General features: G+C 38.1%; 1 protein-coding gene across 1 annotated transcript in view; it reads left to right on the forward strand.

Moving 5' to 3' along the window:
• Positions 1–455: 455 nt before the first annotated feature.
• NUP205 (nucleoporin 205) overlaps positions 456–20,887 on the forward strand; it is a 55,108-nt gene continuing 34,676 nt past the window's right edge. The window contains exons 1-12 of the mRNA XM_030002954.1: positions 456–574; positions 5,456–5,598; positions 7,213–7,384; positions 8,354–8,498; positions 9,467–9,626; positions 11,587–11,815; positions 11,981–12,145; positions 12,918–13,093; positions 16,192–16,308; positions 17,875–18,012; positions 19,159–19,309; positions 20,082–20,287. Of these exons, the coding sequence (XP_029858814.1) occupies positions 547–574; positions 5,456–5,598; positions 7,213–7,384; positions 8,354–8,498; positions 9,467–9,626; positions 11,587–11,815; positions 11,981–12,145; positions 12,918–13,093; positions 16,192–16,308; positions 17,875–18,012; positions 19,159–19,309; positions 20,082–20,287 (1,830 nt within the window). The 5' untranslated portion in view covers positions 456–546. The remainder of the gene's footprint in view (positions 575–5,455; positions 5,599–7,212; positions 7,385–8,353; positions 8,499–9,466; positions 9,627–11,586; positions 11,816–11,980; positions 12,146–12,917; positions 13,094–16,191; positions 16,309–17,874; positions 18,013–19,158; positions 19,310–20,081; positions 20,288–20,887) is intronic.

The raw sequence follows: 20,887 nt of genomic DNA on the forward strand, positions 1-20,887 counted from the left end.
GGTGAGAGGGCAGGGCTGGGAAGGAAAGCCTCCCCTCAGCCTGGCACGGAGAAGGAGGGGGGAGAAGACAAACCGCAGGGCGCCGAGGCGATGCCTTATTTACAGCGGAGGAGCGGACGCGGGACTGCGGAACGCCGGCGCTCTGCCTGGCCCGCAGCCACCTCGAAAAGCCTCGAACACCCACGCGAAGCCGGCCCGCGCACGATCGCTCCGTGACCGGCGGCCGCCCAGCCCGCCGCCGGGGGCTCCGCGCCCCTCCCAGCGACCACAACTCCCGTCAGCCCGCGGAGCGGAGCAGGGCCCGCCGCGCCGGCCTGCCCCGGCCGCCGGCCCGCCCCTCGGCGAGGAAACGGCCATCTAGTTAACGTTCGCCGGCTGGGCCGCCTCAAAGCGGGGAACGGCGGGGAAGCCGCGGGACCCCCCTCCCGTCCTCCGCGGCGGGGCGCTGCCCCCCCGCTCCCCGGGAGGCGCCGCCGCGGGCAGCCCGGGCTGTCGGCGGGCCTTCCTCGGGCGGCGGCGCCGCCATCGCGCCTCCCTCTCGCCAAGATGGCGGCGCCGTTGGCGGTAAATTCGGGTAAGAGGAACCCGGGCGCGGGGCCGCGGCTCTCCGTTCTCCTCCGCGGCGGTGCGCGCTCCGTCGTCTTCCCCGCCGGTCCCGCGCCCTTCTCTCCTCAGAGAGCCGCGGGCGTGAGGAGGCGGCGCGGGGCGGCGGGCCGGGCGGTGGGGAGCGCGGCCTCCGGTGGGGGCCTCCTCCCCCGCGGGGGCACCCGGGGCCCGCGGGTCGGGCACAGGCGATGGAGCTCCGCGGTCAGAGCTGCCGCCGTGCCTGGCCGGTCCCGGCGGGGAGTGCGTGAAGCTGGCGGCGTGGGGTGGCAAAGGCCAGCTCGGTTCGAGAGGGCTGTGGTAACTGGGTGCACGTGTGGTTAAGCATCGCTTCTGGATTGCGCTCCTCTCTCAATGCTGTGTGCAGTAAAAGGGAAAGGAAGAAGGACGTCCTGAGTTTTGCTCCGTGCTGCACAAGGAGTCTGGAGATGTTGAGCTGGTTCCTCTTGCGTTGAGTGTTGCTAAGGATTAGGAGTATCAGGAACACCCGTAGTCCTTTCGGAGCCTGTCACAAGGAGCAGTTTTAGGTTACCGAGGCAGCGCTTATCCGGTATGACTGGGGAGTAAGTCTAATACAAAAGGAAGTGACTAGATAATCAGAGAATAACTTCGGAGGTCACTTGGCCCAGCACTCCTTCTCTTCCCCTCCTTAAAGCAAGGCCCGCTCAATCAGGTGGCTCAGGGCCTTATCTAGACTAGTTTTGAATACTCGTGAGGATGAAGATCCTCCCAAAGGCTTCACTGGGCCTCTGTTCCAAAGTGTGGCCACCCTCACAGTAATTATTTCTTTTTTCCTGATGGCTAATTGGAAGTTTTGGTATTGCATCTTGTTGCTGCTCATCTTCTCCTGGGGTACCTTTGTCTCTCTTTTCTGCGTATAGTGCCATTCAGTAGTTGAAGATGACAAATCTCCCATCCCTCTTCAGTCTTCTTCTCGTAAGACTGAACAAGGTCAGTTCTTTTAGCCTCTCCTCATTCATCCTGTTCTCTGGCTCTCTGTTTCAGTGTCTTGCTCTGGGGAGCCCAAAACTGGGCACGGTACTGGAGTGAAGGACTCTCAGAGATCCCTAAATAATCACTTCCTTACACCTGTTGGCTGCAACTCTGTTAATACAGCCCGGTGCATCGAGGCCTTCTTTGCTATGAGGATGTGCTGCTGGCTAGTGTTCAGCTTCCCGTCCACCAGGACACTTGGGTGTTTTTCTGTAAAGCTGCTTTCTAGCTGCTTGGTCCCCAGCCTGTACTGTTGCATGGAGTTATTCTGTCTCAGGTGCAAAATGTTGCATTTGCATTGTTGAGATTCATTAGGTTAATACAGGGAGAATGGAGACCCTCTGAAAAGCAGTTGTGACTGGAATATGGGCATGGCCAAAAGGTCTGTAACTAAGGTGGGTGGTGTGTGTCATAGTGACTAGTTAATAAAATTAAAAGCTCCATTCCTGTGTCAAGCAAGGAGTAAATCTTACAGAGAAGATAGTTTGATCTAATTGAATCAATTGCATCCCTGCCCCCTCACAGAAAAGCAGTAATAAAGCAAAGATCCTTCATTGAAATGTGGCTTGGTTAAAGTGAAAATTGGAGTAGTTCAAATGAGACTATGCTTTATTGTATGGATTACATGGCCAGAGATTCTGTAGTCTTATAACTTAAAAAAAAAAAAATAGGAGAAGAAGGAGTTTTGTACATGAAAGCTTAGATAAAAATGAAAGCAGATGTGGCACTAGAACTAATGAAGATTTTGCCTTGGGTTATAGTATATTGTTTGTGGGGACAGATATAGCATGGTTAAGTCTATAAGTTGGCAAAAAGTTCGGGCATAAGCGTCAACTGCTATTGTTGCTAAAAGAAGCGACCCAGCCTGTCCTTCCTTGCTGCCCCAGATGGGACGCTAAAACTAAAACTGTAATAATAATAGAAACAGCATAAGTGGGAAAAAGTCAGCATGGTTGCTAAAGTCCAACCTTTTTTTCCATCCCAGTTGCTTAATTCCTTTCTCTGCAATACTTGCATCTTTGTGCTAGCATAGCTTGTGCCATCACAGAGCAAACTGCGTTGTAGATGTGATCCTGCTGAAAATAAACTCTTTTTTTGGATTAGTTTTCAGTTAGAAAAGTTAGATTCTTTATTTGTTTTAATGCCTTACAGTACATGTATTTGGGTTGGTGCAAAGCAATGATGTTGCAGGGACAAGAGTAAACAAACGGGCCAGGAAAATAGTTGAACAGCTTTTGGCAGGCATTGTGGATTGCTGCTGGTGTTTATTGGACTCGCTAATTTAATAAGAGTGAAAAGACCATTTCAAGTGGAAGTAAATCTCTGAACTCTGAAGTTATGTGGGAGAGCCAGTTACAGTCTGGAGTGTGAAATTATTTTTAGTGAATTTGTCTAGGCAGGGGTAACATTGTATGATTAAAACACTGTGATGCTTAAAAAGGACAGAGGATTTGTCCTTTTTTACAGGCTGTCCTCTCGGATACAGCTCTACTGGCACTGCTAGTTGTGTTGTAAATGACTATAGTTATTGTTAGTGCTGAGTTTGGGGTGAGAGGGTTTGTTTTGTTTTTATTCTTGTTTTGTGTGGTTTATTCCTTTGCAACAGAATAAAACTGACAAAGTTTTACTTGGTTTGCCGCTTCCAAGACACCTCAGGTAGTGGTAAAACTGACCAAAACCAGGGGTCTCGCTCTGAGACCTGCTCTTGTCTCCATGCTCACTTGCTACACTTTGACTTGGCTTACGCTGCCTTTATTATTCAGGGTATACACGTAGCATTTTGCATTATTTTGAGGTGATGTCTTGATTGTATGAAAAAGAGGGGCATCTTCACAGCAGAGTAGCTACCTCTTGCTTGCTGTCTTAATGTAAGCAGCCTGGTCAAGAAGAGGTGCAGATATGTTTGACTTTGATGCACCTAGTCAGGTTTACCTTAAAGGTTGGAGCTAGTCAGAGCAAGCTACGTGAAGATAAAATGTTGCCTCTGTACTTCATTTTATACCACAGTGTTAACTTGTACTTTAAAAAGAAGTGGGGGGGGAAGTTAAGCCAGTTTTAGGTGAAATGCTAGTATCTTTTGTATGTAGGCTACTCTGCAAGGCATAGTTCTATTTTATCATTTCTCCAGAAACAGCCAGTTTCAGAGGTCTCTGCTGTTCACTGCCCACTTGTTCTTTCCCTCTGTGCTTCAGGCATTGCTCTTTCATTCTTTCAGTTGTTTTATGATTAGCAGGGCTACTTTGTAACCTCTGTTGATGAAATACTCTGATTTTTAAAAACAAGAATGGAAGAACTCTGGAAAATGTTGCTTCCTCCCCTTCTTTAATTTGGATCATTTGACTAACATGACTTATAGTGGAGTCCATCAGAGTTAATGAAGCAGGCATGTGTACTGTTGGGAACAAGTGGCTCTGAATGAATGAGAGCAGCAACTTCTTAAAGTAGCTTTTCCACTAGCAAAATTGTAGCATGCAAAAACCACCGCTAGCTTATAATATCTTTGGGTCAGGGACTATCTCAGTAGATGCTCAGAAACACATAACCGTACCTGCAATCAGGCAGTGGGTGTTACGTGGTAGCTTGCAGGCAAACAATAAAATTGGTAATAAATTTAGCTGGTATGTTTAGCAGTGACTTGTGGTGTGTAGAATCTGAAATTTTCACAAATACAAATGGTATTTAGCAAGGGAAACATTTTGGTACTTTTGTTTAATGTGGGTCTTAAAATTTTTAGTTTTTTTTTAAATAGGATGTTAATACTAGGAGGTAAGGATAATTTTCCATCTCTAAGGTTTTCAGTTTAGACAATGATTCTGGCTGAAGTCTGAAGGCTAGTTTGGTATACTGTTTTCATGAGATCTGATGATAAGGAAACTTCTATTGCAGTCTTCATGCTACAGACTTTGGGTTCTGAATGATACAACTTCTAGTGAGGAAGAGGTTGTTCAGCTGTACTAGTAAATTCAGATTTGAAATATGGAAAGGAAACTTCAGTGTTGAGGAAGAAGAGAGATTGTATTTCTAGAGCAGGGTCAGACTTCTCTTATATAATATATTTGTGCTTGCTAGCTTCCAGAAATAATCTGGTCTCTTCTAAACATAGTCAGGTAATTATTTATATTGATCTGTCTATCTCTAGTAAAGGAAATTCATATCTTTATGAAGCTCTTGTACGGAATGTTAGCAGCAAGTGTTTCTCAGGGATTGAAAGTACTTGTATTTATTTATTTTTTAAATTAAAATGAGAAATGAAAATATGAGAGGAAGTATCCTTACACTTAGGATTTTTGTTTCTTATGGAATGTTGCCTTTAATCTTACATTTTTGGTTTTTAATTTATTTTATTCTACGCAGACTGATGCAATGGTGTGACAAATTCTGATAGCACTACTGTTCATTTTCAGTCCCTCATATATTAGGTATTTTTTTGTTTGGGATTTTTCTGTCAAAAATGGAGAACAGGAAGCCTGCCTTGCCAAGTTCCATTCAGATTCAAGGTCTGCTGTCCAGTTCTTAGTTATCCTTTAATCTTACCAAATTGTATGGAATTTCTTAGGCGTATAAGGATGAAAGATTACAGAGCTTAAGGTGACTTTCAGTCGCCAGAACTTAGCTGCATACATCATCTTTTCTGCTTTTCTAGCTCCCTAAATGCAATTAGGTTTTATATCAGACCACTGTTGTTATTTTTTTTGTGCCTTAAGAAAGGAAAATAAGCTTTGCTTAATGGGCATAAGTTTATACTGTCAAGCAGAGACTAACAGTAAGTTTAAAAAGTCTACTTATTGAAAATAGTGTATAAATAATTTGTTTTCTTTCTTTCTCCATTTCAAATATATTGTTTTATTTCTTCTTTTAGCTGCCAGCTTGTGGGGTCCATATAAGGACATATGGCAGACTGTAATGAATGCCATTTGGAAAAGGCAACCTGAAGCTATTCATCGCCTCGACCAGGTTTTAAAGAAACACAAATCTGACTTCATTTCTCTCTTCAGAAATCCGGTACTGGACTAATCCTCTCTTGTGGAATGAGTTGGAGAGCTGATGATTTACTCTGTCTCATATTGTTGTGTTACATACCATTTAGGCCCTGACCATTCTTCTCATTCTACGTTTTTACAGTACATAACACAAATGTGTTATAGCAATCTTGTTCTGCTGTAAGAACACAAATAACTTGAATAATACGTATTATTTTGTGTCTTGCACAGGATAATTTTATGTATAACGTATTTTTTTTTCTCTCATTATTTGAATGCTATTTTGAAAGGAATAGTAAAAGTATCTGATGATCCATCAGGGTCGTGGTTTAACCCTAGCCAGCAACTAAGCACCAAGCAGCTGCTTACTCACTTGCCCCCCCACCCGGTGGGATGGGGGAGAAAATCGGGAAAGGAAGTAAAACTCGTGAGTTGACATAAGAACAGTTTACTAGAACAGAAAAGAAGAAACTAATAATGATAATGATAACACTAATAAAATGACAACAGTAATAATAAAAGGATTGGAATATACAAATGATGCACAATGCAATTGCTCACCACCTGCAGATTGATGCCCAGTTAGTCCCCGAGCAGCGATCACCCCCAGGCCAACTCCCCCCAGTTTATATACTGGACATGACATCACACACTATGGAATATCCCTTTGGCCAGTTTGGGTCAGCTGTCCTGGCTGAGCCTCCCAACTTCTTGTGCCCGTCCAGCCTTCTTGCTGGCTGGGCAAGAGAAGCTGAAAAATCCTTGACTTTAGACTAAACATTACTTAGCAACAACTAAAAACATCAGTGTTATCAACATTCTTCTCATACCTAACTCAAAAACATAGGACTATATCAGCTACTAGGAAGGCAATTTATTCTATCCCAGCTGAAATCAGGACAATCAGTCAAGTATTAGCTTTTTTCGCTACTCTTGTGTGTGTGAAATAAAGCAGAAAACTCTTTTTTCTGGTTTTGGTCCATGCTCCAGTCAGGTTAATGAACACACAGAACAGGTGAACACATGAATTTAAAAATATAGAATGTGTCTTGTTAGGAATGTGAGATGATGTGGAAAAATCACTGTTTCTTGGCTGATGGATCACAAGGTAGCAACTAGAAATATGTCTTCTCTCGGTGGTGTTACTTCTGAAACAGTAGATGGCTTTTTAAACTGATAGGTTAGAAAATTTAACAGTCAGCTATAGAGTTTTGTCGGTACATTTTAGCATCTGAGTTTAACAGAAAAAAGAATGATGTAGAAAATAGTGCTTTGGAGTAACACAACATGTCTGATCAACGACCCAGATGTTTTTCATTGAGCTGATACCAATTCCTGTTGAAGAGTTGTATCAAAATTTACTTTCAGTCTCCATTATCCTGTGTAAACTAAATGTCAGCACTGATTATATAAGATTATTTTTGGTACATTGCCACGAAGAGCCCATTGCTGTGCAAGTGTGAAGCATTTTTAGGATGCCTTCACTATCTCTGTGTTTAAAAACACTGCCTTTGTTTTTATGATGACATCTTAACCTGTCAGAACTGTATTTGCGAGGAAGGATTAATGTGTAAAGCTTTATTCAGTATTTGATCTTGCCATTTTGAATAACTTCCGATGCTTGTTTCTCTTGCAGCCAAAGAATGTTCAGCAGCATGAGAAAATTCAGAAAGCAAGTACAGAAGGGGTTGCTATCCAGGGTCAGCAGGGAACTAGGCTTTTGCCAGAGCAACTCATCAGAGAAGCCTTTATCCTCAGTGACCTCTTTGATATCGGAGAATTGGCAGCTGTTGAGCTCCTTCTAGCTGGTGAGAAGGGAAAATATTTAAGAGCTGGAGAAATAAAACTTAAATAGGCCCTTCTTATTTCAGTGTATGCTTAACATGAATGCATGATTCAGTCAAGGCCTTAGCTTCCTAACATAGAATGTTCTTAAAAAGAAATCTACTGTCACTGTAATGTAATACGATAACAGTGTTTTGAACCTTAGTGTTCATATTTTACGCAGTGATTGCAAAAGGGAATAATTTGAGGTTTTTTTATGATTTGCTTTCTCTATCACTGAATATAAAAATAGTTTAAAGATAATTGATTGAGAGTTTTTCCATAAAGCAGTGTAATAGATACTGGTTCTTCAAATTATGTATTAGTTATACATTGATGTGTGACTCTATTTGGATCATAATCTAGTAACTGATTAGGAAGAGAAGTATTCTGGAAAGTGACACATGCTTTGCATGTAGAAAATTGATTTCAGACTTATTAAAATATAATTGTTATCATTACTTGCTACTGTTCATCATTAACTTTTTAAAAATTCATTAAATAACTAGCTTGTAAATTTGTCACCTTTGGAAAGCCATCTTCAAGTCAGCCTCGCTTTCTCTTTTGAGCTTAAATTTTCGGTGTAAATTCAGACAGGAAATTTTATTTTGAATAAAGAAAAGAGATCTTGCTGATAATCAGCTTGAATTGATTATTAAGATGGGTAGATATCAGTTGCAAATACCATTTGGACTAGGATATTTATGGACTTGCACTTCTATTTCTTTTAAATTTTTGGATGTTCTAATAGTTGAATATCAGTTTTAATAATAGAACCCAAAATGTCTGTGATTTCTTTTAAGTAACTGAAACAAATCAAAGCGATCGTGAATGACCATGTTTGCTTTGAATGCTACACTTGTATTTCGATTAGAAATACAAAGGTATAGAGCTGTTATCGAAGTGTGTATGTTCAACTTCCTGTGACTACACTGTGCATTTTCATTCAATAGGAGAACACCAGCAACCTCATTTTCCTGGCCTTACAAGAGGCTTAGTGGCTGTTCTGTTGTACTGGGATGGGAAAAGATGCATTGCCAATTCACTACGAACCCTCATCCAGTCGCGCCAAGGCAAGACGTGGACATTGGAACTCAGGTCTGTATTAGGGTGATGAGCTGATCAAAGCTCTTTGCTTTGAGTGCTTTTAGGACTGATTAGACTCAAGGGAATACAAATATTCTCAAATTTGTTTGTTTCTCATAACCTGATGCAGCTGCTTTCACGTTTGTTTTTTAAGCGTAATGTTCTTTCTTCTTACACATATTTTTATTGGATTATAAGGATATCCATTTTACGTTCAGTTCTTTCATGCTACTTCACCTTTTAGCAGTGTTTTGCTTCAGACACCCTTTCAGTCAGCGTTCTTCTAACTAGTGATGATTACTCAGTATTTCAGAGACTTGAGTTTCTGCCCTTGCTGTGTTCTGACTTCCCGTGTCCCGCAAAACAGAGAATTGTGCTCCTGCCTTTGCTTAAAATGGATGCACTATTTACTGGCGAACGTAACATGCTAACATTTTTTGACTTGAAAAAGAAAACAGTACGTACTGTTTACTTCCAATGCGCAGTGATTGCTTGACTAGAGAAAAATTAAAAGATGTGTTCTACTGTAAATACAAATTCTGAAACATAAAATAAATGATTACTTTAGAACTAGCTCCACCACTTCAGTAGGGTGTACGTAATTGGACAATTGCATTGTCCACAGCCACATGAGTCACAGCTCAAGAGGCTGTGAGCTTGTGAGTTGTGTACATCTTATGTATAGTACTTTTTCCTTTTGACAGAGATCTTAGCTAGCTGATCCATGTTGTATTCTCATATTCCATGCTCTTGAACCTACAGTTACCTACAGTTACCTAAAGACTTTGTATCCATGCAGCATAAAGTTTTGAGAGGGAACTGCTTACTGATTAACAATGCACATTTAGTTACTTTTTGTATATAATGTAGTTGGACATTTTCTGTCAGCAAATACATTTGATGGGGTTTGTTATTTTAGACTTCCTCTGTGACTGGGAATAGTATGATTAATTGTTAAATTTATGTTCTTTCCGTTTTAGTCAAGAGTTAATGACCATGACAACACGATTTACGGATGACCTAATGGAGCAGGGTTTGACTCAGAAGATCCTCACTCTTGTGTCTCATATTGATTTGAACAATGAATTTGATAAACTCCAGAGAGAGCGAGGATTGGGCAGTGAGAAACATCGCAAAGAGGTAAATATTCACTGGGTATGAATATTATTCTGAATTACTGCACAGATTAGAGTACAGTTAGACTGCTAAGCGATATGGAGTGATTTTTCTTTTTCTTTTTTTTTTTTTTTTTTTAACTTTCCAGTTTCTGTTCTCTGCCTTTGCAAGCTCTGTTACTGTCTGAAGGATCATAATAACTACTCCACAGCTTGTGCTATGCCAGTGTGGGATCCAGATTACTTCCTGCATTTTTGTTTTGCTGTTGCTCCCTGATGCTAGGGCATACCTTATTTTTAGTGAAGAAGTGTAATCAAGGACAGTAAGAAAGTAAGCCTAATATTTGCAGTATGTGTAAATTTCTTTCTTTTTTTTTTCACTTTTATTCTAAAGACTCTGTATTAAATCATCTGCTGTCAGTACTACCATTATCAGCACCGTTGGAATAAAACCAGCAAACTAAAATTCACAAATTATTAATAACTTAATAATCCAATTGTGTTCATATGAACAGAAGCATTTCTAATGGTGAGAATTGCTTGAAAATGAGTTCTCATTTTTGTAATCCTTGAACTTAATTGAGACTGTGACTAACTGCAGAGTATGTTTCTAGTAGGAATATTTTAAACATTATTGTTTTAATTTCTGAACTTCTTTCTAATGGGCGATCTGTCTAAAAATTATTCTAGGTTATAATCAGTCAGTCTGTTTTCCACCAAATAAAGAACTAGTTTTACACTTTTGCTGTTAATCTAGAAACTATGCAAAGAATATCCTTCTAATTTACCTTAAATTACCTTCATTTACCTTAATTTTACCTTAAAATTAATTTAACGCTCTAATGTTAGAAGTTTTTTTTTTTTTCCCTTTTAGGTGGACTACCATATTTCCCTCTGTATTCATTAGAACTATTATTCTGCTGGAGTCTGTGCGCAGATTTCTTGCTGTGTTAAATGTTGAAACATTTTTCTCTTTATCTCCATGCATGTGATTTTACTGGAGATAGAATGCTTATAGCTCTTTTTTTTTGTTTTTGTTTTTTGTTTTTTATTTAACCAGGTACAGTGGGCATAGGGCAAGAATGTTGTTAGAAGCTCGTAATTTAGCTAAATAAAATACAGTTTTACAAATACCATTATGAAAGGCCATTAGTGGCTTTTTATTTTTTAACTTCTACTGTTTTCATAAGACTTGAAGCAGTTAAAGCTCAGCTTGGGGGGAGCAAGGAAGTTAAATTAAATAAATGTTTGTCCTTCTTTGAAAACAGGTAATTTTTGGTGTAACTGTTAGAAGAAAGACAAACTTTGTTTTCAAGAGCCGTTGTACTTAATTGTATCATAGCATGGCAGTATTTTGCCAAATTAAAAGGAAAAAAAATATTTTTAGTACGAAAATGCTTGGTAGTCTTTATTTTGGGCATGGTATTTGTTCCATATGTAATAGGGGATGATAGATTTCATTTATGTTTACATTCTGAAGTTGATATAAATACTTTGTCTGGGGGAAGACAGTTCTAATTTTAAATGTTGTTCATATTCCTCGGTGTCTTAAAATTTAGGTATTTGTATAGTCAGTTGAGGGCATCTCTTGGGGCAGGGGGGAAGGCTATGACCTTATCTGGATATAAGTACCAGTGTTGTTGTGTATTAGAGACTGGAAATGAGACTTTGGTGTGGCACATTTACAGCTACAAAAGTTCTGTGTAGATTGATGTCTCCTGACCTTGACAGAGGTGCTGGTTTGCATGTAGTCATTGCAGGATATCTACTCACACCTCACATGAAATACATGGGAATATGAATGCATTTAACAAACAGAAGTGTGCCTTCTGTTATTTAGCAACTAAAAAAGCCCAACATTTTCTGTAGCTGCTGTCCTTAATTTTTAACTTAAGCTAGTCATACTGATTGACTGAGAAGGAGAAATTGAACATGTTGCCAGAATATTTATATTCACTGTTTTTTGTTTGGTTTTTCTTTTAAAGGTTTCTGACCTCATTAAAGAATGCCGACAGTCCTTGGCTGAAAGTCTGTTTGTGTGGACCTGCCAGTCACCACTGAGTAAGGATGACACTCTAATCCTCATAAGTTACCTGGAGAAAGTAACAGTGGAAGCTGATGGCTCATTGGATGGCGTGAACTTGTCTCTTCTTATGGCTCTCCTTTACTGCTTTGATGTCAGCTTTCTGGAACAAGGCACAGAGGATCGTGAAGGTAATGCTGGCAGGTTTCCCAAAGAAGATATGTTGTGCAGATGGATAAATTGTTCTTTAACCAATTTTGTTATTGATCAGTAACAAATTGGTAAGGTTTTGCATGTTTGTTTTCACATTCATTTACTGGGTGTTGGTGTTGTGTTTGTTTTTGCTGTTCTTCAAGATTTGATGCACCGGCTCCCTCTGCTAGCAGAAAGACAGTATATAGCAACAATACACACTCGTCTTCAGGAGTCTCAGCCTTGGAAATTACCAGGCCTGCAAGCTACTGTTAGATTAGCCTGGGCGCTGGCATTACGAGGAATATCCCAATTGTCCGATGTGACAGGTAAATTACCCTAAAGTGCAGTTGCTTCATATTAGTATTCAGATCTTGCAAGTGGTGTAAGTCAAAGTATCTGTTACGTTTTTGAAGTGTTAGTATTTATCTTTATGATAAAATTACTGTTGACACTCTGTTAAAGCTTTCTCAGTATGTGAGTTTGGTTGTCGAGAATTGAAGTACACAGATTTAGAAATAATTAGTTATTAGACAGTGATATTGCAGTGTCTCACTGAAGTGAAAGAGTTTAATGTACTGAAAAATGTGAAAGATTGCATTTTAGCAGCCTTAGTATCATTTGAACACTTAAATTAAGAATAGGTTCACGCTCCTGACTTTTTACATCTGTAAATGTTAAACCTCAGTATCTTGAGAGGACAAATCTATTTTTAATTTTTTTTTTTTCTCTTTGTACTTCACAATCTTTCCAGGCTCCCTACTAGGTCAGAATTGAGTCTGCTCTAGAATATCTATTAAAGAAAATGTAAACATTATAATTGATGTTTAATTAAGGTTGGTTTGTGATTCTTGGTTCACAGCCTTAGATTTGAGTGGGTAAATGGATTATGCACTTTAACACTTACTAACGAAGAAAATTGAGATCATCACCTGACATTAACTTGCCTTTTCCATTCTGGTGTTTCCCTGTACAATAGGAAAAACATAGTTGATAGAAGCATGTCAATTTGCATGTCAGCCAGGTATTCTGAAATATATTTCGTTTGGTAACAGGTAATTGTAATTTATTTTTTCCCCTCTTGTGATTTTTATTGCCCAGCTCTTGCAGAATTCACTGAGGCAGATGAAGCAATGGCAGAGCTAGCAGTTGCTGATAATGTCTTCCTGTTTCTAACTGAATCAGTTGTGGGGTCTGAAAATTTCTACCAGGAGGAATTTTACATTCGCAAAATTCATAACCTTGTCACAGACTTCCTTGCACTCATGCCAATGAAAGTAAGTGGTTTGTGTGAATAGCAGTTCTGAAGAAAAGTGGGCATCTCTTCTATATTTCTAACACTAGGACAGGTAGCATAGAGATTCAGATGTGACCCTCACCTTGAGGTGCTGCAATTCAGAAAACTTGTTGACTTTATGGAGCCAATATGGTTTTGGGTTTGTTTTCCACACTGAAGTAGAATGTGATTTTTAAAACACTTCAGTGTGGTGAGATTTGCAAAGCAAGCTTTTGTGGTGGAAGTGGGTTTGTTTTGTTTTACATGATTAAAATTTAAATGGATGCTGAAATTGATGGCAATGCATGTGGGTATTGATTTTTGTTGTTGGTCGTGGTGTTTTTCTTTTTCTTTTGATACAGGCGGTAGTGTAACCTAAAGTAACTTATGTTTTTTGTCTCTCATTTTGAATTTATTCTTTTAGTAATGATCTTTTCCATTTTTAAGGGGAGGGATTCTGCTTTTTCAGTAGTATCAATTGTTGGGAAAATGAGCAGCTGTTTTCACTAGAACAGCAGAAATGGTGCAAAAGGGTTTTAAAAAAAGTTTGAAGCAGTTACAACTGTTTCATTTGTGCAAGAACTTGTATCTAGACATGGAAAATAAAAATTCTATGAAAACACTTTTATTTAATTGATGGAGGCTTTATTTTGTGACCTTCATTGTGTTGAGCTGTAGTTGGAGTTGCCAAATAATTACTTTTCTCAATGTGCAGCAAGAAGGATTTAAAAATATATTTTGTTCATTGTAACCTCGCAGAGCGAGAACAATATTGGCAGGAAAAACAATATTTGAGCCTTAAGAACCTTTAAGGTCATATATGAACTTGTTGTAGACAGCTTTTAGGTTTAATCCTGATTTATTTATAGTCTGTTGGCGTTGCATGTTGTTTTCTCAAGCTGTCTTTTTAACCCACAGAATATCCATAGATCAAGTATAATGTCAGTTCAAACAAGTTCATGTTGATAACTTTACAGCTATATTTCTGCTGCAAAGCCTGCCCGCATACAACACTTACCACGTTGTTAACTGGCTTTGGACATCCTTTGAAGGCTGCATGCAATGGTGTTTTCTGTAATACAGACACAATACTCCCTTAGGAGTCTTTTGAATATATGAGGAATATGTGAGGTGTATTTTATGGAAGTTCCTTAAACAATGAAGTGCAAACAGGTTTGGAACTGGGAACTTTTTCATGAGGCAGTTCTTCATTGGATGATGTTGCTTTACGAAAGATGAAATGTCTCCCTGTAATGATACCAGTTTTTATGAAAGAGATACAAGGTGGATTTTTGAATGAAGGTAGAAGAGCTGGAGAATGACCCAAGCTGAGGTTGCTGCCATATTAGATTTAGAACAGATGTGACCTTGTCTCCTGTATTCACAGAACGGCCTGAAAATCCCAAGGCTGTTGGTTGGTTTGTTGGTAGATCTCTCATCTTCACTACATTATGGAATTGGAAGCTTTATCTCTGGGAAGAATATTTCTCTTCCATTTCAGTTTTTTGGCTTTGGTTCAGATCTGCAGTTGATTGTAGCTAATGCCTAAAGATAAAGAGATATTCTTCATTACAAGTAGGACTTTGTAATACAGGATATCAGCAAAAATCTGACTGTTGGCTTGTATTGTAGTTTGATAGAGGCCAGTACTAGCTGTTTTACAGGAAAGACTTTGTTAGCAGGCAATTGGTATATAGCCCTACAAGGGAATTTTTTGTCTTAACTGCTGCTAGTGGTTGGCTTATACACTCATCTATTTCTACTGGATCTCAAATTTTAGGTACAGAGAAGTGTCTGCTTTGCAGGATCTCTTTTTTTTTTTGTATATCTATAACCTTTGTTCAATTTTATTTAAATCTTTAAGTCAGCATTTTATTTAACTCTTCTGTATAGTTTTAACATTTATGCTGCTTGCCAGTGATAATTTGGGTAAATCTTTTGGTTGACCGCATTACATTCAGAACTTGGTAATTAGCTTTAGTAATTCAGATAATTCATTATTTCACTTATCAACTCAGTTTTGTCTGTGTATTAATTTTGTTAGTATACTAATTTGGCTAGTTTGCTCTGACCCTTTCCACAGTTTTTTCCAGTTTTTAACTATTTTTTTTCTTGATGAGACACAATTATTTTGCTGCTCATTCAATTTTGCAAATTAAGATATATTATAGACCATGAACTGGTATCTATTGACTATCACCATGTTTTAATTTTTGGTGTGTTGAATTGGTTGCTTATTTCTGTTTCTTGTTCCTCAATGTCTGCTTAATATTTAACAAAACTTAACTTTTCATCTCATGGCTATTTGTTTTCTCTAAGCCTCTGGTGGGGTGTTTTGTCAAAGGCTCTTTGACATTAGAATTAAATGTCAGCTGTTTTTTGTTTAGTAATTACTTTTTTCAACACAAAGAATTTTAGGATACAGATTAAAGGCTGCCTTTTTTTTTTTTTTTTTTAATTGCTGCAGTTGTTCTTCCCCTCCCTGCTCTATTCACACACCCCTCCCCCCACCTCCCCTTTGTATTTATTGTGGTAATGCTTTTAGTTGCGACAGACTGGGTCTGAAGTAACTACATCAATCCAAAACTTTTCAAAACATAAAGTAGCTGTAAGTAGAAGTAGGCTTAAATGCTAAGAAATGTGCAATCCACAGATCTGTATACAGAAAACATTATTTTTACAGTGTTTTCTGTTTATTTTCGCTCCTTGTGGATAATGGTCCACCTTTCTTTGTTTGACGCTAACCCATCTGGCTTTTGAAGTAAAAAGAGGAAAAGGATCCACCTTTTGGGGCCAAACTAAAGGATCTGGTGAAGTCAGTTGGGAAAAACTCCCATGGTATAAGTTCAGGGGTTTTGCTATGAACTGAGGGCCTTGGCAGTAAGAAAAGTGTTTGAATGAATCTTTGAATGTAAGCTCTTTGAGGGGAGAGGATTAAAAAAAAAAAAAATTGAATATTCTTGTTACGTATGTGCAAGTTCATTTGATTTCTTAGTTTTTAATAGGCTGTTTAGACAATTAAAAATCCGTTATTTCTCTTCTGTTTCATTCTTAGCTAAATAAAGACCGGTGTTTTTTTCCACTTCATAAACTGTGTAGGTGAAACAGCTGAGGAACCGTGCTGATGAAGATGCTCGCATGATCCACATGAGTATTCAGATGGGTAATGATCCACCTATTTCCCTTCGGAGAGATCTGGAGCACTTAATGCTTTTAGTAAGCCCTATTTTCTTTTAAATTACTGTGGCAAAAACTGATTGTGACTTTCCTTCTTCATCAGAAAACCCGTATCTGAATGATCATGTACAGTGCTGGATCTCTCCCTTTCTGGATTAGAGGGATTTTTTTTTTTTCTTAAATATAGACACTTTCTGTAACTTTTCATGTAAAGGAATTCATTTACTGCCTTGGCTTCTGATGTTAATGAAGTGTCATTTAATTCTTGTTTAGTAAGTAAATACTGCATTGTTTGTTATGTTTGAAGAATTCTTGAGCTGAAGTTATTTTACAAAATATCTAAAATTTAAATTATAAGATTATCTTAGCATATCTATTATCATAAGCCATCTTATTTTAATGTAACTTAGAAAGAGGAATTTTAAGACTACAGGCTGTCACTGGAGTTGAGATTTGGCTAAATGCATGGAAGTTCTTTGGAATGGAACACCTTTGTGTATCTAGACCTTTATGTTTACACAGTGTTTTATGTTTCTGTAAGTCTTCAAATTTTTCCCTATTTACTGTGGGTAAACTATAATTAGGTTTTAGGGGTTTCCCCCCACTACTGACAATTATTCTGATAAAGAATTGGAATTTTTAAATAATTTTCATGTGTTGATATACTTGTAATGAGAATTTTGGAAGACTGTTTGGTATTTGCTGTAGAGTAGGCTAGGCAAGGTGACCTCATTAAGGCTGCTGGAATTACAAATTCCTTAATTTCGGTAGAATTTTGACCACGTGTATATTTAAAAGAAAGATCTTTCTCTTTCTGTTATATTTTTTTAATAAAAGAAATGAAGTTGAAATAAAATAAAATTGAAAGAAAATTTAAATAATTGTTTATTTAAATATTAGTTATTAAAGTTACCTAACTGCACTTTCAAAAAAACCCCACATCAGAAAACAGATGTGCATATTGAACTGATGCATATTATATTTTCTGTTCATGAATAAATTAAAAACTTGCATATTTCCCCTTATTTAACATGAAAATGCACAAGCGTGCAATTTTCAATATAGCAGTCTTTAATATAGGGATTACTTGCCTTTTCCAAAGGTAGTCCTTTAGGTTATAGGACATTAACAGGAAAATTCATAGTGAAATGTGTTCTTAAGTAGCTCTGAGATACATAGTAAACTTAAATGAAGACCTAGAAATTAAAATTGATTCTGAGAAATTTGTATGTTCAGATAACAGGTAAGATTTCTAATCCTGATATTGGCTAACTTGTTTTTAAGTTAATATATCAAGGTACGCAAATGGTTATTTAAGGAGAAATGACACTGTTTCCTTAGCAATGATTTAATCTATAATAATTAGATAGAAGTTATGAAAGTTTTACTTCTGTGTACATTTTGAATTTCTCTGGCTGTCATTTGTTCTGATATTGCTATTTAGAAGCTGTCATTTTCAGAGAGTTTTAAGGAATGGAACACCAGCTGTGGGATGCTTTGCCTCTCAGACGTGTTTAGCTTACCTAGAAGCAGTGCTTATTGTTGAAGTAATCATCTATTCTTTATATAGTTGATATATTTCTAACATCTTCCTTTCTCTGATAGATTGCTGAATTGTATAGGAAAGACCCCTTTAATCTGGAACTTGCGCTTGAGTACTGGTGTCCATCAGAGCCTTTGCAGTCATCTACCATCATGGGGTCCTACCTTGGAGTAGCTCATCAGCGACCCCCTCAGCGCCAGGTTATCTAGATTTTCTTGAGTAACTACTAATAACTTGAAATTAAAGTAATAAAAAACCAGGCAACAAAGTTTTTGGTATCCTTATTACAGCTAGTGTCTAAGAAGACATTATCTTTTATCAGTGGCTTATCTGCATGTGTCCTGCTTTGCATGACATGGTTATTGTTGCTTGCTCTAAAGTGAGCTACTGCCAGTCATTCGTGGTTGTCAATGATCTTAGAAAGAGTCCTAACAAAACTCTTTGAAAATTTTGTTTAGGTCTGATTTTATTGCAGTTGCTAAATGAATTCTGGTAACAGTGCTCTTGTGTTTTCTGTCAGATGACCTCTACATACCTTTTTGGTGTAACTGAGAAGTTAAATTCCTTAACTATAAAAAAACTTTATTAACTGTCATTGACAGTATTTTGGGGGGTAAAAATCCATAAGAGTATTGTAATTATTCAAAGCCCAGAGGTTATAGCCCATGAGAGACAGAACTTAAAATGAGAATGAAGCAGCAATCTGAACAGATGAAGCAGATGTTCCAAAACTCTTTAGATACCTGGGATGCTGTCAGCCTTCAATGCTTCTTGAAGGACTGTGCAGTGTTAGGCAAAATCTAGTACAAGACATACTGGACACACCCCAAGCCCCACCCAGAATACTGGCATCTTCAGTTAGGGCCTGGTGTAATCTGCAAACACCTTAATATGACCCTGGGAGGAACCACTGTGTGTGTGAGTTACTGTGCAGGGATATGACAAACATAGTGAATTCTTTCCCAATATCGCTTAACTTGCACCGTGAGATGTGTTAATAATACTGCTGTGCAGCACTTGTGAGCTGAAGGAAATTTTATCACTAGAAATACAGAATTGGAGAGTTAGTATAATTTGCAATAGCATGCATTATTTTGTTTTGTTTATTTTCTCTTTGAAACATATTCTCACCTTCAGGGAAACTAAATAGGCCAGTCTACATAGGATTTCTTTTTTTTTTTTTTTTTTTTTTTTTCCTCCTCTCAGTTGTGATTCTACCCCTCTATCCTGCCCTGATTACATTAGAATCTGTTTTCTGACTTCGGCTGCCTATTGTTCTTCTAAAATACTCACATTTAATTTTTTTTTTATTTTATTTTTAAAACACTGATGTTTATTTTTTCTAGGTTGTCTTGTCAAAGTTTGTTAGGCAAATGGGAGATCTACTTCCTTCCACAATTTACATCCCATACTTGAAAATGCTGCGGGGACTGGCTAGTGGACCTCAGTGTGCTCATTACTGCTTTAGTTTGCTAAAAGTCAATGGCAGTAGTCATGGTAAGAAAAATGACACTTCAGCTCTTTCTCAACTCTTTTTCTTTAGAAAAGTACGAAGACTCATTTGAGATGAATTGTGGCTTCATACTTTTAACATTTCATTATTAGTACAAAGATGAAACTGGAAGGCTTCACTTGAAAGTGTAATCTGGAAAAAAAAGACTGATTAGGTAATTAAATGTCTGAGCACCTTAGCAAGTAATTCACATAATGAAATAATGCATTTTTTTTAAAAGCTCTGTCTTAACACCATAAGAGATGCAGAACATCAGTAATGCTTATTGTAAACTATAAAATGAGTAATGTCTTAAAGTTATCTTTCCTGAGCTGACTTTTTTTAGACGCACTTTGTTCTGTTACAATTTTTTGATACATGTAATGTAATAGGACTTTCTGAAAGTAAAAGATGATGGTTAGTCCTGTGTTTTGCATTAATTTTGCATTGATCAAATTGGGAAAAAAACCCCCTACTTTGAAGATATAAATAACGCCGCAAACATTCTGATTCATAGAATGGAGAACTTACTTGTACTGGCTTTTCATATTAGCACCTTTCTGTCTCTATTAAAAACCAAAACCAAACAAAAAAACCCCAATAACAACAACAAAAAAATCCCAAACCAGAACCACTAATTTTGGAAACAATAGCTGTACTTTGAACTTTATTTTTTCCTCTAGATAAGAAAGTTTTCCTTTTAAATTTAACTACTCTGCTTGTCCCCCTGTGAAACAGTAGAAAACAAATCTTGTCACCTGTTTGTCATTTTTCTAGCGGAAAACATCCAAGGAGCAGGTGGCAGCCCTGTCTCCTGGGAGCATTTCTTCCACTCTTTGATGCTTTATCATGAGCACTTAAGGAAAGACTTGCCGAGTGCAGATAGTGTCCAGTATCGTCATCTGCCTCTCCGAGGAATCACACAGAAAGAACAGGATGGATTAATTGCGTTTTTACAGCTGACCACTGTTATAGTAAATTGGGTAAGTAGCCTTTTATTTGGTGTTCTTTGTTAATACTTTTTTTTTTTCTTGCAAAACATCATCATTCAGCTGTGAAGTTCACTTGACCAAAAAGGTATGTAGGGCAAATTTACCTGTGTAAATAGAACAAAAGTATGGGAAGCATCAGGAATAACTGTTATGACCAAACACGCAGTCCAGGTTAAGCAGGAAGTGATGACACCTTTTCCTGTGTTGCTGGTGTTAACTGATTTTCTTGCTGCCCTGACACTTTGGTGTCATGGAGATGTCTTTCAGAATTGAGGTATATTCAGAAGAAATGACTACGGAGTAGGAAATTTCTTTGCATTTAATTATGAGTTTGAAAAGGCAAAAATAATAGATGAATTTAAAAAGAAATCGTAGAAATTTGGCAAGGAAACTGATCAACTGTGAAACTTGCCTCCAGAGTTAGATTTAAAATGTCCCCAAACCAAAAGAGTAAAATGCGCCATGAATTGACTGGAAGAGGATTCCAAGAGAATAAAACTGCAATGCAGATTTTGTATTGTGAATTGTCTGGGTAATTCTGGATAGTGTGGAATTCAGCTCTTCAGTACCCAGCAGCCTCTGCAGCTTAAA

The sequence above is a fragment of the Aquila chrysaetos genome, chromosome 26, assembly GCF_900496995.4.
Source record: "Aquila chrysaetos chrysaetos chromosome 26, bAquChr1.4, whole genome shotgun sequence".
NCBI lineage: Eukaryota > Metazoa > Chordata > Aves > Accipitriformes > Accipitridae > Aquila > Aquila chrysaetos.